This window comes from Acinonyx jubatus, chromosome A2 (genome assembly GCF_027475565.1).
Source record: "Acinonyx jubatus isolate Ajub_Pintada_27869175 chromosome A2, VMU_Ajub_asm_v1.0, whole genome shotgun sequence".
Lineage (NCBI taxonomy): Eukaryota > Metazoa > Chordata > Mammalia > Carnivora > Felidae > Acinonyx > Acinonyx jubatus.
The window spans coordinates 57,696,403-57,713,801 of record NC_069383.1 but is presented as its reverse complement, the minus strand read 5'-3'; the positions used below and the strand labels follow the sequence as shown (position 1 = coordinate 57,713,801).

The 17,399-nt window shown below is 38.1% G+C and overlaps 1 protein-coding gene and 1 long non-coding RNA gene across 7 annotated transcripts in view; one reads left to right on the top strand and one right to left on the bottom strand.

Annotated features, from left to right (window-relative positions):
• Positions 1–2,719, bottom strand: part of SNX13 (sorting nexin 13) — a 133,715-nt gene extending 130,996 nt beyond the window's left edge. Inside the window, exon 1 of one of the 5 annotated variants that reach the window (XM_053218364.1) lies at positions 2,045–2,719. In XM_053218364.1, the coding sequence (XP_053074339.1) occupies positions 2,045–2,644 (600 nt within the window). In that variant the 5' untranslated portion in view covers positions 2,645–2,719. The remainder of the gene's footprint in view (positions 1–2,044) is intronic. The other 4 variants (XM_053218362.1, XM_027072009.2, XM_053218363.1 and 1 more) reach the window with 4 other exon arrangements.
• Positions 1,440–15,742, top strand: LOC113603064 (uncharacterized). Of its 2 annotated transcripts, none has more exons than XR_008296811.1 (3): positions 1,440–2,016; positions 11,010–11,229; positions 13,623–15,742. It is a non-coding gene; the product is annotated as an uncharacterized LOC113603064 (long non-coding RNA). The 2 variants fall into 2 exon arrangements; XR_008296810.1 differs by lacking the exon at positions 1,440–2,016 and adding an exon at positions 2,329–2,416.
• The last annotated feature ends 1,657 nt before the right edge of the window (positions 15,743–17,399 follow it).

Below are 17,399 nucleotides of genomic sequence, written 5' to 3'. Positions count from 1 at the left end.
GGCCTTTCTCCGGAGAGGCAATCCCACATAGCAGTTAAGAGAATGGACTCAGCAGAACTGCCAATGGCTCTGCCACTTACAAGCTGCACACCGGTAGACACACAACGCACCAGAGGACACCTTATTTTTTTTTAATGTTTAAAAAATTTTTAATGTTTATTTATTTTTGAGCGAGAGGCAGAGCACGAGCGGGGGAAGGGCAGAGAGAGAGGGAAACACAGTATCTGAAACAGGCTCCAGGCTCTGAGCTCTCGGCACACAGACCGACACGGGGCTCAAACCCACAAATCGTGGAATGACCTGACACAGAGGGACACAACCGACTGAGCACTCAGGTGCCCCAGCACTACAGTACTTCTTACTAGCATCAATGGTTGACTGTTTAAAATATTTCCCTGAAACACAAAATCGTTTTACAATACAGAAACTTAGAAGGCACAGTCCTTCCACATCAAGACACTAGCATTTTACTAGCAGACACGGAGCTCATATGACAGCATTACAACTTTTTACAACATGCTAACCTAAGCCAAGTTTCATCAAAAGATCATAAAATATCGTACTTTAGAGACACCACTGAAACCTTGTTAGAAGGCTAATTGTTCTCACCAAAATATCACAGTGAAGGTAAAAATAGAACTGCTACTTGGGTCTTTTTTTTTTTTTTAACCTAATACTGCTAATGAAAACAGAAACTTATACCATAATCTCCGGGAATAAAATAAACTCCAGGATGCAAAATAATGTGGAATTTAAAAATATAAAGTGAAATGCAAACTATTAGAGATAATTAGTTCATTAAAGTCAGCCAGTAAAATATTTACCAGATACATCATACTCCAGGCTCTGTGCATACATTATGTGCAAATACCAAGTGTGAACTTCCTCAGAATTAATCAAATGGTAAAGGAAAGTAAATGCTTTTTCATCACATTTTCACGCCACAAAAGCCACTCATCCACAAACGTTTTTATTTCCTTTAGGCCCAGGTAGGAAGGAAGACTGCCCATTAAAACTGTTTCCTTTCCTTAGTGCAGCCCACAAAGATGCCCAAACTAGTAGTCCCTGACAGCTGATACCAGAACCTTCACAGGACTTCAAGCGAGTGACTTCTAAGACATTTCCTCAAATCCACAAGCTGCACAATTAATCTTCAGTGACGCCCACACCACCACATAGCACTACACCTAACTGTTAACCGGGGTCAAGTATCTGATGAGATCAATTTAATTCCTCCCCTGAACGTATTGCTAGTAAGGAACTCTACTTCTTCAAAAAGTCTGCTTTTTGCAATGGACATCAAGCACTAGAAAAGGGAAACTGACTGGCTAGTCATAGTTGCCCTACTTCCATTTCAGGTCCAAACGAGGAAAAAAAAAAAAAAAAAAGCTGTTCCACGGAAAGTATCCAGGGAGCTTTAAGCAAATCAAGAGTGTAGATGCTAAACTGAACTTTCTGATTCCTACGATTTAAAAAGGTGACAATGGGTGGGGGTTAGAGGGGGAGGTGAGATAACTGGGCTATCCAAGTGTGGCTTGAGAAAAAAAGGTCCACTTCACGAAGTAGTCAAAGTAGGGGGTAGGAAAAACCGGTCTGGCCAAGTGACAAACCCAGGATGCTGACCGAGCTTGGAGGTGGAGGGCCCTGGAGGCCAGGGACCGGAGAAGGGAGATCTCGGGCAAACCGTAGGGGAAGAGCAGCACCAACGCAGAGACCGACGCTGCCACGGAGCAGCATGTAAGGGGACACCACGAAGGAAACGATGAGTTAGGAGGTAGCGACAGCAAGAGGGTGGCCAGTGCCACGGGCGACGGGCAAGTGGCAACTACGAAAGAAGAGGCACAGCAGCCGGAGGTGGTGGGACTGTGTTGAGTCAGCACAGCTCCTATTCAGGGGGCACTTGTAGGATCCCCGTTGCTCTTCGGGCCCCGGGGCCCGCTACGGAGGGTCGGGACCGCGGTCAGGAGAAACGCTGTTCTCGGAAGAGCTGGCGCCGGCCCCTTCCCCATTTCACAGGTAAACACTGGCCGCCGTCGCCGCTTACCTCTGTTAACATTATTACACCCCGGGGAAGTGAGCTCCTCCCTAGCCTCGCCGCATGGCAACAGCCGTAGCAGCAGCGAAAACTGCCCGAGCCGCCGCCAACGGCCGAAACAGCTCCTTCAGTCGTCTCCCGGGCGGCGGCTTTACTCGGCTTCGCTGGCTTCCCCCCGGCCCGGCTGCTCGCGACGGACGCGCCGCCATCTTGGAAGAGCGACGTCCGCGTCTCTCTGCGACGTGCGCTTCCATTGGTGGGCGCAGGAGCCGCCGGCGACTCGTGACCGTCTCCATGGCGCCGGCGCGTGGGGAAGCGGAGGCGGGCGCCTCGTGGCCCACTCGGCCACCGCGGTGAGGCCTCCAAAGCTGGGTTCCCAGGGTGACTTGCGATTGCCGGTAGTAGAGACGGGGCCCAGTGTGAGGCCAGCCGGGGAGCGGGCGCGCTCGCCCTCCGGGTTGGGTCGTCCTCCGCGGCTCGCCGGCATAGGCCGGCCCTAGGGTGGAGTGAGATGGGCAGAGGCCGAGCCTTCGACTGATGGCGCTGCGGACCTCGCGCGTCTCGGGAACTGGGAGGCAGATGTCCTGTAGACAAACTTCCCTCTGGCATTTCCTTTGCACAGCGGCGACCGACGAGCACGCGGAGGCTCGGTTCCCTTCACGGTCTGGGGTTAAATATGATCTGAAACTGCTCCTCACGCAGTCCCTCTCTTCTTGAACTTTGACAGAAACTTTCCTTTGTCCTTAACCAATCGTCAGCGAGCCCTCTTTTGGGGTGTGCGACAGGTAGAATTGATACAGGCATATCAGCTTTACCCAGGATCCTAGCACTTAGGACGGTCGCTGATTAAGTGATTGGCCAGCACGTACATCACAATGAGATCTTAGTTTTGCTTTTTCTAAGAGACCTCTTAAAAAAAATAAAGCCACTTTTGCTTTTTAGCTGTCATCTTTTACAGCTCTACTAGCCTCTTGATACAATGTGTCTGTGTATCAGTGTGAGCAGATTTCAGCAAGTGGCATTGTAGCTAGTGCCAAGTTGAAATGGGACTGAACTCTGGCCCTCACTGTGCATTCAGAGAAGCCCCTGAGACTGACACCATTCTGAATCGACCACTAGATGAGTTACAATATGTGGAGTTAGAGGCAGTCACTTCTACCTGAATTTTAACGAAAGTAGTTTACCTGAACCTGCTGTCAAACGTGTTGTTCTGTTGTGTGTTAGAAACTAGTTTAGAAGGAAATTGAAGATGTTCAGATCTGATATGCAGAACCCTTCCATCTTTTTTTATGAGGGGTACAAAAGCACTTTGAAAACTAACGTCGTTCATTCCCCTTTTCCCGAATCTCCTTCCTTAACAACGGTGCTATTCTATAAAATGAAATTTGCTTAATACATTACTATTATAGTCTCAAAATATTACAAACTTGTGTTATCTCTATTCTATTGTATCCTCCCCAAGGAAACAAAACTATTTAGGTAGTCAGGTAAAAATTCAAAAAAAACCCTCATTTTGCCCAATTCAACTAATTGAGGCAAAGTAGTTTTTGTATTGATACACATCTGATACATAATTTCCGTATTCCTGGGCCAGCAGAATTCTGACCTCTGCAACTAGTATTACTACTAGTTTTACTACTACTAGTAGTACTACAACTACTATTACTAGTATTGACAGATTAAGCCATGATAGGAAATAAGATTGGAAAATACTATCTGGACTAAGATATTAAGGGAAACTAAGAGATACTAGAGACAACAAGGAAGCTGGAAAAAGATACTGTTCCAACCTGTAAGTAAGAAAACAGAGAAGGAGACTTGTTAATATTTAAGATACCAACTAGTGAATTACAACTGTAATTTAGGTGTCTAGCCTAAGTATTTAACTTTTTGCACATATTTTCCCATTACAGAAGTAATACATTTTCACTTGGTCTAAAGGTAGTAAAGTAAGTGTAGGCATTACTTGAGTTTATACGAACCTGTAATATGACCCGGACATGCTTTTAATATTTAAGAGTTTATCTGCAGACCTAGGAGAGAGAAAGCCAAAATCATCAGCTCCCAGTTTTCTCAGCGAGCGTCCTTTCTGTGACCTAAAAAACCTTATGCTAGCTAGCCTTGCAGGTCTCTCCTCACATCCACTGCTCTGACCTCATTTCTACCAGGCACTTTGTCCCAGCTTTCCTGCTCCTATAACAGCAAGTCATGTTCTTGACTTGGGGCCTTTGCACTGACTGCACTCTATCTAGGAGGATCTATCCACCAAATACTTGCATGGCTAGCCCCTTCACTTCTGTCCCATCCCTGCTCAAATGTCATCTTTTTAAAGAAGCCTACTCTGACCATCCCATTTAAAATGTTGCCTGTCTCTATCCTCCCTTCCTTGCTTTAGTTCATAACTCTTACACTTTCTAACTTTTACTCTTTTTCTTATTGTCTGCCTTCCTTCCATTAGGACATAAGCTCCACAAGGTCAGGGATTTTTTTGCTTTGTTCATGGATGTTTCCTCAGCACCTATAATATAAGAATACTGCATGGCACATAGTAGACACTCAATAAAAATTTCTTCAATGAATGGGTAAATCATTTCCTAAAAGACCTCAAAAGGAAAAAGCCTAATTAAAGTTGATTTTTTTTTTGTTTATTTATTTTGAGAGAGAGAGAGAGAGAGAGAGAACATATGAGCAAGCGGGGGGGGGGGGGGGGGCGGGTAGAGAATCCTAAGCAGGCCTTGGGCTGTCAGTGTAGAACCCAACATGGGGCTAGATCATGACCTAACTGAAATCAAGAGCCAGATGCTTAATGGACTGAGCCACCCAGGTGCCCCTGATTTAAAACACAATCTTTACTGTTGAAAGGTTAATTAAAAAAAAAAAAAAATTGACCATTATGTGTTCTTATTTTGCAATTATGGGGGAATTACTTTTACTGTCACTAGAATGCTAGAGAAAAGTTTATGACAGAATTGTGAGCTATGCCTTTTCCTTCACCTAGCTCATTGCTGATATTTTAAACAGTGGTAATGGGATAGGGGATAATAAAGATAAAATATATTCAAAACAAACCTTCTTTATCTTGGGCATGAGTTAAAATTAATTGCTAGCAAGGCAAGCAGAAACTGATTAAGGTATGCCATTTTGGTGAGTTATGGAAATTGAGTTATATAGTTGGGAAAGAGAATGTTTACAGAATCTACTAGCTTAAAATAAGCACCTAATTTGGTACAGATTACAGTCGCATTCCATGTAGTCTTAAAAACATCATATCAGTTGTTACAGAGGAAACCTGGGACCAACTGATCTGAGACGTAGGGTCCTTTGGCTATCAATCAGAAATTCAAAACAAAACAATCCGTCTTAAGAAATACATGATAAGGATATTTACGTGCCTGTTACTGCAAAAGGTTTGATTCCCCAGTAGCACTGTCCAATCTGCCCAATTAACGCAGGAAAGGATGACAAAAGAGGTCAGAGGCAAAAATCAAGTGTGTAATGCTTTTCAACAGGCCACTGCCAGTGATTTCTAAACCCCCAAGCAACAATTTGGTATATCCAGTTTGCCTGGATATATCAGAGGAAAAAACTCTCCCAAGTATTCAGGTTGTCACAAATTAGCTACAATTCTTTTTGAGAAACTGGAAGAATATAGCATCAAGATTTCAAGCAAATCACACCTATCAAACAGTTGTTACTTTTTAATCATTTGGGGTTTTGAGCCATTTTATTAACTGCAGTTTCCTTGTAATACAATATCGTCAGTGTCAACTACACCTCTACTGAACATTAAATAGTACTACACATTCATTAACAAAGCCCAATATCAAAGCCAGTGAATTGGCGTTGAAGTAATATACTGCCAACAGAGAAGGCACGTTCTAAGAACAGTCAACAGCAGGATATCCTGAGTCTTTGTTAAAGCTTTAGTAACAGAAGGCTGTAAACAGCAGTAAGCAGAAATTTCAGGGCATTTAAGAGTGATCTGAAGTCTAGCTTCAAATAGCCCAGTCTGTGCTTTTTTCTTACATAGTATTTTCTGAGGAAATACTGAGGCAACTCAAGCCTAAGAAACAAACAATATGAAGTTTTCCTAACAATAGATGCAGCTATAGCAAAATAATAATGTTGACATTTCAAAAGTATAAGATCACTGGCAACCTCAGCCAACAGTTTTTGAAATAAATAGTTTTTAAATAAAATAGTTTTGTTTTTAACATCACAAAAATTAGACCTAGAGCACTTTTCAAACATTTAATTCTCAAATACGAACACTATTTTTCAGTACCTAGGATAGGCCCAAAATGCTGTGGGAGGCATTTTGCATATAATATACTTAACAGTTGAAGAAGACTTTCACAGTAGATCTTATTACACTTTGAGGCCATGACAGATTTAGTGAATCCAAGTCATCTATCAAGCACATACGCTATCAACATCATTTATCACTGTTAACGCTGGCTTCAATCAACCTGGCTGAGGTAGCGTGTGTCAGACTTCTCCAGTACAAAGTTACTTTTTCCCTCTTTCCATATTGCTCTACTCCTTGGAAGGAAGTCACTATCAGCAGGCCAGACGCAGGGAATTATGAGGGTGGAATATCTACTTAAATGATTTGAAATTATTTTGCATGGGAAATCTTTCTCTTCTTCATTTTTTATTGATTCAATCATATGAGTAAAGATTCATAGGCCTTTATTTTATACTTCAGGTTAAATCCAATACTCTTATTTTGTTGCTCAAATTGTCTATATTTAATGTATACCTAGACATATACATAATATCTGTGTATAGTGTAATCTATATTTAATGTATAAATAGTATACATAGTGTTATTCAATGTATGCATGTAGAATGTAGTCTATATTTAATGTATACCCAGACATATGCATAATGTCTACATACAATGTATAATTATATGTAGTCTATATTTAATGAAAAAATATATGTGTGTATATATATATAGTTATATAATTCTGTATAGTTGTATAATTCTGAATTATATATGTGTAAATACTGTATCTTCAAGTATATTAAATTAGTTAATCTTAAAAATTAAAGTTTTTCAATAATCATGTCCTCAATTTCTTATGTGAATCATAAGAATTGTGATTAGCCTTTGACCTCCTTTTTTTGCCTTTATCCCAAGGAGGAAATGAGAAAAGGAATCCGTGCTCATAGACAGAACCCAATATGTCCCCATATTTAAGGCTTAACTCAGCTAGTTCCATTTTTACAGAGTAAGGGTGAAATTAAACACTGCTATTCTATTGTTTCCTACTTTAATAGCTTAACAACTAAGGTAAAAAAATAAGATCATTCTAAAAATTACTATTGTTTTTAAATGGTAATATGTTAATTGGTACAAAGTTAATTTGACCTGCCTTCACCCTTGCATGTACAGTGATCTTTCTGTTTTTAATAAAAATTTTACATTTAAACCTATTAGTAATAGACATACACAATTAAATTGAAGAGATATTAGACATGTGCCCCATAATATTGACTGTCGAATGTAATGAATATGAGCCTGAGAAGATTTACATTGTGGTCCTGTCTTTACTATCAAATAAGATTAAACCTTGGAAATGAAAATCCATCATTTGTTGAGCATAGTGTCTTTTTCTGTAAAGCTAGGAGATTAAAACATATAGTTAATTTAACACTAATATACTGTGTACATGGGAGGTGTTATTTGAAGCATTGGACGATGTCCTCTGTCTCAAGATCAAACACTCTTTAAGTTTTTTTCAAGTTTAAAACTGGTACTTAATGATAGCAAGTAAGTTGCAGTTCATTTTCCTATCACTTTCCTCCAACGAACATACTCATCACCGTTTTGAAAAACCTTTCTACAGAACAAAGGCACATTCTGCTGTGAACTGTTATGCGTATGGTAATGAACTCCTTGAATTACCACCTTACCACTTAAAATAAGACACTTCCTACCTTATCATGGCAATGTGTGTAAGTATCCACGAACACAGAAATCAGCAAACATGTCAAGGAAAGTCCTGGGCTATAAAAAAAAAAAAAAAAAAAAGCAAATACTCAAATAAAAGGAATGTGAAATCAGGCTATTTATTCCTGAAATCTATAGGGCATTCACCTAATTTGGATGGATAAGATTTATCTTGTTCACTAAATCAGCAAAATGCAGAGGGCTTCACATTTTATTTTTAAAAATAGATGTCCTTTTTGGGTTTTCCTGTTGCTGGGGAAGTGTTCTTTCTGTTGCTAACAGAGCTAAATGTTCTGCTTTGAATGGGAAATGTTTGTTTTTATTGGTAGGAGTAGCAGAAGGATGAATGAAGGAATCCATTAAAAAAAAAAAACTGTTTCTGTAAGTGAGATGTCTGCCTTCTGGGTAAAGGAATATGATTGGTTATTTACCAGATTCTTTAATAGAATCATGAAGTTGGTTTATTTGTTTACACATCATTTTATTCACTAAAGCATAAATGGACTAACTATCCAAATTGTAAAGATCACAGGATTGTAGAATTCATACTGAAACATTAATTACCACTGAACTTCCAGTGGTTAGAAGGTACAAAGAAGACATTTATCATCTTTACATTTTTCACCTAATGTAATTTAGCTTCCAAAAAAAGGGGGTAGGGAAAGAAATAAATGAGATCTGGCTTTCCCTTCAAATCTTAGTATCATATAATTAAAATGCAAGCCATCTTGCCCTTCATCTTGGTATATATTATTTGCACTGTTTAGGGCAGGAAGCTGATGGGGGAAATATCACAGGCAAGCAAATAAGTATAAAATATTAGTTTGATTTATACTGAGCTTAAAACTACATGAAAAATGGCCATTCTGGCTATCCTAAATTTAACAATTACAAAATTATTTTTAATATAATTTTGTTAACCCCAAATTAAGTTCTATGTTATCAGTACCTTAATTGTGTTGTATTACTCTGTGAAAGACTGTAGATCTCCTAAACAAGAGCTTTTACTTTGTTTCAAGCTGTGTCTCTGATTAATTCATCAAATGTATTCTTCATGGTTATGCCAGAAATTTTGGTTACACTGAAATTCTGTGATGTGAAAATGTAATTAAGTTTCTATCTTCCAAATTTGATTTTGGTCTTTAGAAGCCAGTTTTTAATCTATGAACCATTAGCTTTTGGGAAAGAGGGAATATTTCAGAATATCTGTCTAAATCATTCTGTGGCAGATGATGCTGTATTGACCTAGTCATTTCATTTTCCTCTGGGGATTGAAAAAAATTACAAATCCTGCCTGTTTAGGTGGGGTTGTGTAACTAGCTCAGGCCAATGGAATGTAGCAATCCTCCTCTCTCTCCACCTTCCAAGGTGACCTTGGCTGTTGGTTGAGGTAATAGATGGAGGGAACCACACAGGAGAACCCATCTATTAGATCAAAAAAGAAAAAAACTTTAGACTTTGCATGAGTGACAAGTTCTTTCATTGTTGTGAGTTGTTGTTATCACATCTAGCAATATACACCCCAAATAAAATACTTTTTAACTCAACTCACTGGGAGTATAAAGTGTCTAACCTGAGAAATCCTTACCCTCTCTTCTGCCACCCAATTCCCGGGATGAGGGGACTGTTTTAAGTGATAGTACTTATGAAGAGCCTTAGTAGTTACACCAGTTTTTAAGTAGAACTACTTTATCAAATCACAACCTAGTGTTACACATTAAACACATACACACACACACACACACACACACACAGAGTATTTCTGGGAGAGGTGGACAGGCTGAAGACCCTGTTTCATCCGTTCTACTCAGAAAAGAAAACCAAGAGAGTTAATGGAAGAGGAAAAAGAGTGAATAAAAGACCAGCATGAAACAGAACGAAGGACAAGTTCCTCTTAAAGTATTAAGAGCCTTCCCAGGGAGTTCCAATATGCATTATCCAAGGATGTGGCAAAATTGGGAACTAAGGAGGTAATACAGTCAGGTGGTTGGCTCGGGAGTTGTATCAAGGAATGACTTTGGTTAATTGGACTGTGGGGCAAGTTTTGCCTGGGGATGCCTTACAGGTGCTCCTCACCCTGATCAGGAGAGTCTCCCACACTGAAAATTCACTCAGGAACAAGGGAACTAATGTTATCACACACCTCTGTGCCAGGTGCATTGGGTATCTTGTTACCTTTACACCTCATGGTAAGTATTGTTAGCTACATTTTTTAAATGAGGACATTGAGACTCAGAAGTTTATTTAATTCACCTCAGAGTTCTGTGCTAATAGCAAATCAATTTGAGTCTAGACTTTTCAGATTTGAAACTTTTTTTTCCTGCTATATTTCCCACACACTCAGCCACAAATCTAGGAGTTAATGTGCCATTTGAATGTCCAATAAAAACTCTCTTTTTCTCAAACATTTCCTGCTTGTTGCAGCCTAGATCTCTTCAGGATCTCTTGAATTAAACTATAATGTATCTAACAATAACTTGTTTTTCCAGTTTACCCACTTTCCCCCCTCCCTCATAAAAGAAGAAATAAGGGTATGAACGCTATAGCGTTTTATCTGATTTTTTCTGTTAACTTGTCAAAATCTAACCATAGTTCTACTCTAACGTAAACACAATTTACCTCTCCTGATAGTAAAAGTTAATCTCATGTTTTTATTGAATTTTTCTCATTGATTGATATGCATAATACATTCAGCTAATTTCTCTGAGCCCACTTGAGGCCTCTTTATCACTGACATCATGCGATCTTTCTATGTCTGCCTCACGCCTATTGGCCTCTGGCTCATCCGGGCTTACACTGTAACCTAAGGGGATGGTATCCCGTCTGTGTCTTTTCTTCTGCCTGCCTTCCCCAGTGAAGTACCAGACTTGAGCTGTGTAATTTCTCTTCTCCTTCACTTTTCACCCTCAGAGACCTATGCTTTTCCATTTTCCTAAACCAATTGTATCCCTTCTCCTCAACTGTGTCTGACATTGATAAGTCTCTCATTAATCAACTCTTTCTCTGTCTCCTTAGGCTAACCCTTAGTCCCTAATGTCCTTATGACCATGGTCACGGGCTTCCTCTGAGCCCCACTGGAACTGAAAGGGATGACCTGTGATCTGCAACCACCAGTAAGAACAAACTACAGAGTACAGTTGTGCGCTAATTTCAACAGCATGTCTGTTTTGCTGCAGCACATGGACATTTATGAGAAGTTAAGTCCAGAGTTGATTTGCAAAGTCCCATTTTGATAGTAAGTTTATTATCAGTTTATTTCTGATTTTTCTCCTAAGCCCCAGATTATCTTTCCCTTATTTATTAGTCTCATTCATTATCCCTTTTCTTTTTAACCAATTCCTTAGAAATATCTTTGGAATACTGCATCTCCTATAATCGTATGTTTTTCTTGGCTTATTTTAAGAAATACACTAAAATTCAAAATGTATGCTAGCTAAAACTGATAGGTTTTCACAATACAATGTTTAAAAGTAATAAATCTGCCCTCCACAAGACAAAATAATTACTGAATGACACAATTACTATCCAGTTTTCAACTTAACTTATTCAACAATTACTCTCATTTATCCATATCATGTATTCCTTTAAAGCACATGAGAGTTTTGAGTTGCTAGAAAGCTAGTAAGCAGATGCTTTTGTATTTGGTGCTAAAAATGTAAAAGTAAAGTAAAATATCAAAGGTTTTCTCACTGTTCTTTTCCTTCATTCCTATTTTTTGGCCAAATTATTTTCTCTGAAAGATGGCAGTCTATCTGAGATGAAAAGCGTATTCCTAGTGTTCATTGTCCCACTTTGTCTAGTATAGTTTTTTAGAAGATTATTAGAATATGAAAGAGATTCCGATAGTTTATAATGCAATGAAGCAAAAGAAGTGAGATTTTAATCACACACATTGATGAAGGAGCAGAAAAGGCTTGCAGAGATTCTGCTTTGGCTTCCTTTTCTAGCTAACATATAAAGCTAATGGAAATGACACATTTTGTAAGTGTGATAAAATAGGTACCTGATCACTTGCCCTAATAAAAAAGAAAATGGATTTGAAAAATCTAAAATGGTGAATAATCTAAAACTTGTCAAACTGTAAAGTAAAGCCATTCAAATTTGAGCATGTTTAATACTGGATATCCACCGGTATTACTGAGTACACTATTTTAGAGAAATCATAGTGATGCCATAACAGAACCTTAATTTTGCATTTTAGCTCTCTATTTTACAGTAACTTCAAGTACTATTTTTTACCTATGCTTCATAAAAGTCATGCAAAGCATCACAGAGCTGGTTCAGCCTGACTCATGAGCTAGGGGCCAATTGTTAAAATTCGTGGAATTTTACTCGCCAGTTTTTAGATACAATCATTACTAAAAATTAAAGTCTATGAACTTACAATTAAATAAATTATATGTAAAATGAAGGCCATAAATACTCAAAAAAAATCTTTGCTTCCCAACTATTTCACTACTTTTTACCACTATCTGTGTTTTCGAGGTCATTTATGTTTATTGCATGGGGAAAAAAACTATAGAATAGTGGGTACTTCACATCTCTTCCTAACTCTTTGTTCGTGATGTCCGGGTGATAGCTGGAGACCAGCTGTGGAGGGAGTGTTTCCACCAAGGAAATTGGTAAATACTACAAAATCAAGATGTGAGTTACTGTTTTGCTGATTTTCTAGAGTTAAGGAAGCGATCAAGAACATGTTGATAATGCATATTAAACTTGAAAGGTGTCATGACCAACTGTTCCATTGTAAATAACACACAAAAAAATTTGAGGAACTATTCTAGTATTCAAACACTACTATCCATTTCAGGAAGGAAGTTGCTCACACTGTTGACAAATGAATGAACTTCTGACATCTTACTTGTTAAAGAAAAATAAAATATCAACCAGTGTTTGTTCACACTTGTTTGTCAGTTTCAATCACAGTTGAGCTAGAATACAAGAATTCAGCAAAAATCAACAAAATCATTAGAAGAGAGTTAATTGCCTATATGCAAATAATAAACAATATTGAACGTTGTATCTTTTTCTATATTCTTTTTTTTAACGTTGATTTATTTTTGAGAGAAGGAGAGAAACAGAGCGTGAGTGGGGGAGGGACAGAGAGAGAGGGAGACACACAATCCTAAGCAGGCTCCAGGCTCTAAGCTGTCACCACAGAGTCCAATGCAGGGCTTGAACTCATGGACCACGAGATCATGACCTGAGCCGAAGTCGGATGCTTAGCCAACTGAGCCACCCAGGTGTCCCCTGAACATTGTATCATTTTAAATAAATTGTGTGCCACTCATTTTCTGGTATTGGTAAAATCCGTGATAAATCTATATATACCTATAAATATATGTGTACCATTTTTTTCCCCTTGAAGAGCCACTTAACCAGCTTACCACTGTTGAGCACTGACACTCTGACCCCCTTCACACAGTCTCAGTTCAGCCATTGGTTGCCAGCTTATTCTTCCTCTCCTCCAACCTCACATTTGATTGGTTATGACTTGTAATAGTTCTCAAAGGTTGAGAAAGGTAATTCCTTGTTCAGCATCTCTATTACTTCAGATTCTTGATGTGGAGACCCAACAATGTCAGTTATAGTGTTTAAGGTGACCCATCCTCTTTCTTTTGCTTACAGACTCTGCCTCCCTTGCCACAGAAGTGGCCGTGGAACTTGCACCTGATTAATTTGAGCAACAGTGATTAGTGAATTGACAAGTGATATAAGCAGAGATGGAATCCCTTTCTGGCTTTGATACTATGTATGTTCAGGATACTATATTTTTGGGGTTGCTAAGTAGAATCTGCTGGCAAGTATGTTCTGTGCCACATAAAGGAGGCATATCTGCAGAGCAGGAGAAAGTGATATTAATATGTCAAGAGAAGTAGAGACAAGCAGAAATGAGCAGCAGAAAGAGTATGTTCTGGGAATGTTGAGTTCCCAGATCCAATTCTTTCTATAGGCATTACTTTCTGTAGCCATTTCTTCATTTCTATGAGTTATTTCAGTATCTTGCCAGAAACATGGACCACTACATTTACCTTTGCCTTAAAATAACATGAACTGATTTCCTCTTTACTTGTAATATTAGAGTCCCGACTAATACAAATCCCTGTGCAGTTAATGGGTGGGCTTTGGCAAGTCTGCAAACTGCATGAAATTGTATGCAAGATTTTGTGTTCGATTCTAAGTGCACTTTGCACCCCCGCCTCCCGGGAATAGTTTTGTAGTTTGCCTCAGATTCAAAAAAGACCTATAAGCCCACAAAAGCTGACTTAAGTTAGTATGAATAAAAATAAACTAAGCAAATAGCTTTCTGTGTCAGAATTTACTCAGAATATACCATACCAAGGTGGTTACATTCACCTGTGTATGGATTGGAGTCTGTCTTTGCCTGATGTTTTTAAACTAGATTCTAAGGCTTCCTAAGAGCTTTAAATACCAAAGACACTTATTTTTCATTTAATTCCTTCCTTGTTACTTTCTTCACATACTAGCCTATTTGTATATGTGTGATATTGTTAGCATATTTCTCAAGAGAGTAAAACGAGAGGCACTTGCTATTCACTTGTCAAACATCAAAGAAGATGAACATCTAATAAGAAGCCGCTATCTATATTCTAAAAAACCTTTAGACTTGACTTTTATCTACCTTTGGAAATAACCTTCAGAAAAATAATAGGGAAATAATATTATGCATTAAATTTAAATTTGATAAATACAACTCAGATGTTTTAAGATTACTTTCAAAAAGACTACTGGGTTAAGAAGCCAGTGAAATTAAGTTATAGGGCAGAAAGAATCTTTATTGAGGAAAATTAAAACTGGACACAATATAAATGAGAAAACAGTAAAATATAAGAAATCCATCTTGTTCTCTTGTGTGTTAGCTATCAAGTGGAAAATAATTGTATGTGATAAAAAGCAAAATAAAGTGTTCCCAATACTATGTATTCAATACCTTTACTTCAGAAAAAGCTAAAGCAATTTCATAAGATGATTTTTGTCTAAGAAAGTAATTTATTGCTTGGATAAGCATGACACAGAAGGCTGTGCAGGCCCCACTTACCTCACTGAAGCAATATTTTGTTAGCCTTTGTAACAGTTCTGGTTGATTGTACCTATTGCACCAGAAGAAATTATTTAAATCTCATTTAAAATATAACGGCCACAATAAAGTAATGTAGTCAAGGTTTCTTTGAAAATATATTTGGTTTGAAAATTAAAATGTGGTACACTGAAGTTTCTAAGAACTAAAAATACTTTGTCATCATAGCCAATAGACAACATTATAAACATCCTGTCAAGGCGGAAGTGAATAATGTTTAAGGCTTATACTGAATACAACTAGACTAAGATATCAGGTTAACTGGTAAATCTAATAATGAAAGTTTAGGAGCTAAAGCTATCAAATCAACTGGACCATTTTAACAAAAATTTTACCACATTCCAACTTTACTTTGAGATGAAATTTAGTGTTGCTTCTCTAATCATGTTAATCATTAAGTTCCCAGTTGAGAATGATTCATAGATGCACAGAAAGAAATTCTATCTTTAATTCTAAGGCTACAGTAGGTTGTATCTATTTAATGCGTAGTCAAGCTAGTCTGACCTTTAAGGCTAGCTTACATTCTTGGAGTCTACAATTGTCTTTAAAAATATTTCTTATACTATTGGCTATATTATTAATCCAAACGTGTACAAATAGATTGATAGATAAGCATGAAATAGAAAGGTATGAAGGCCCCGATGACCAAACAGACAATGTTTTGCCATCCTTTAATTTACAGCTAAAAGAAAGGTTTGGGTACAACAAGGCTAAGAGATTTGCCCCTGGATGTTCCTGTCCCCGGAATCCAGATTTTCATCACAGTTCATTACAGGAGAAGTGTAAATGAACATGGCTGTAGGTGTTCAGCTCCAAGAATAAAAAGTTAGACATTAAAATTCTGTTTGGGAACAAGAAATATGTGACTCATTATTCCTTATCATATACTTATTTATATATTCATTTCTTCCATAAGATGCCCTACCGTGACATTAAAAGCACCCCAAAGCACCCAAAGCACCCAAAGCACCTGGGTTAGGCACCCAACTCTTGATTTTGGCTCAGGTCATGATCTCCCAGTTCCTGAGTTCAAGACCCTAGTCGGCCTCTGCACTGACACTCTGCTTGGGATTCACTCTCTTTCCCTCTCTCTCTGCCCCTCCCTCTACAAAATAAATAAACTTTTAAAAAAAGTAGTAACTTATCCCAAATTAAACAATAATCATGAGTAACTCCCAAATAGACAGTCCTTGCGACCGAGGAGACTGAGAGACAGCAAGTGTGAGAAAGCCATCCAAATGTTGCACCAGTTCAAGCTGAAGGACACAGAAGGACAAAGATTTAACCCATTATTTCTAATTTGTAAAATTCCACAATCCATTTCAGGTTTAAAACTCTATCTCTTCTTTTTCCAAAAGTTCTACTTCTACCCTCCACCTCAAGCATTAAGACCATCTTTTATACCCCCCTCCAAATTTGAAAGTAGCTGAGAACTTAAAAAGAATAAACCCAATAGGCACAGAGGGAAAATATGGGTCTCAGAGTTGGTTTGGGATAGGTAAAGAATATTTAAAATATTTGCGTAAACTGCTTAACAAAAGTAGAGAATTCCTTTCTTCTTAAAACAATGTAGCACATAATTTTGTCTAACAGAAAACCGATTGTTCTCTGATGGTAAAATAATTATGAAAATACCAGGAATTGACAAATGAGCTAGATTGCTTGCTATAATCAACATAGCTACAGTTTGAAAATAAGATGTGGGGTGAGGGGGAAGCAGGGCAGGAAATTTAGAATTTTTGTAGGACATCATGGTTTTTTCAGTCAGTGACTCTTGATAAAGGCCAATTTTGAATTAGTTTAAAAATCAGAGACCAATAGATAGCATTATAGGATGCAATCTTGGAAAACTTCACAGTAAATATTTTATTAACTCTCTAGATAAAGACAACTTTCAGGAAGGATACTAGTGATGGAACACTTTCTACCGAGTAATAGTTATACTGTACACAACCATGGGTTTATGTCTTTCTTGTCTACTAAATTGAGCTCCTTGAAGGAAAAAATGCTGTCTTCATATCCACCACTCCTATACAAATGTGACTCAAATGTTCATGTAATTGTTTAATTTACTTACTTTTATCTTGTATGATTATGGAGCATACACTCAAATGAGAGTTTATATTAGAATCACTTTTGAAGCTTTTCATAAAACAGATGCTCAGGAACCATACACAGGCCTACATATGTTGAAAAAGCTCAGCAAGTTAGTACACTATTCCATAACATGATGAGTATATAGAGAACCACCAAAGTCAGGAACAAGGCAAAGATGCCCGTTAGCTCCACTACTGTTCGTTCATCTT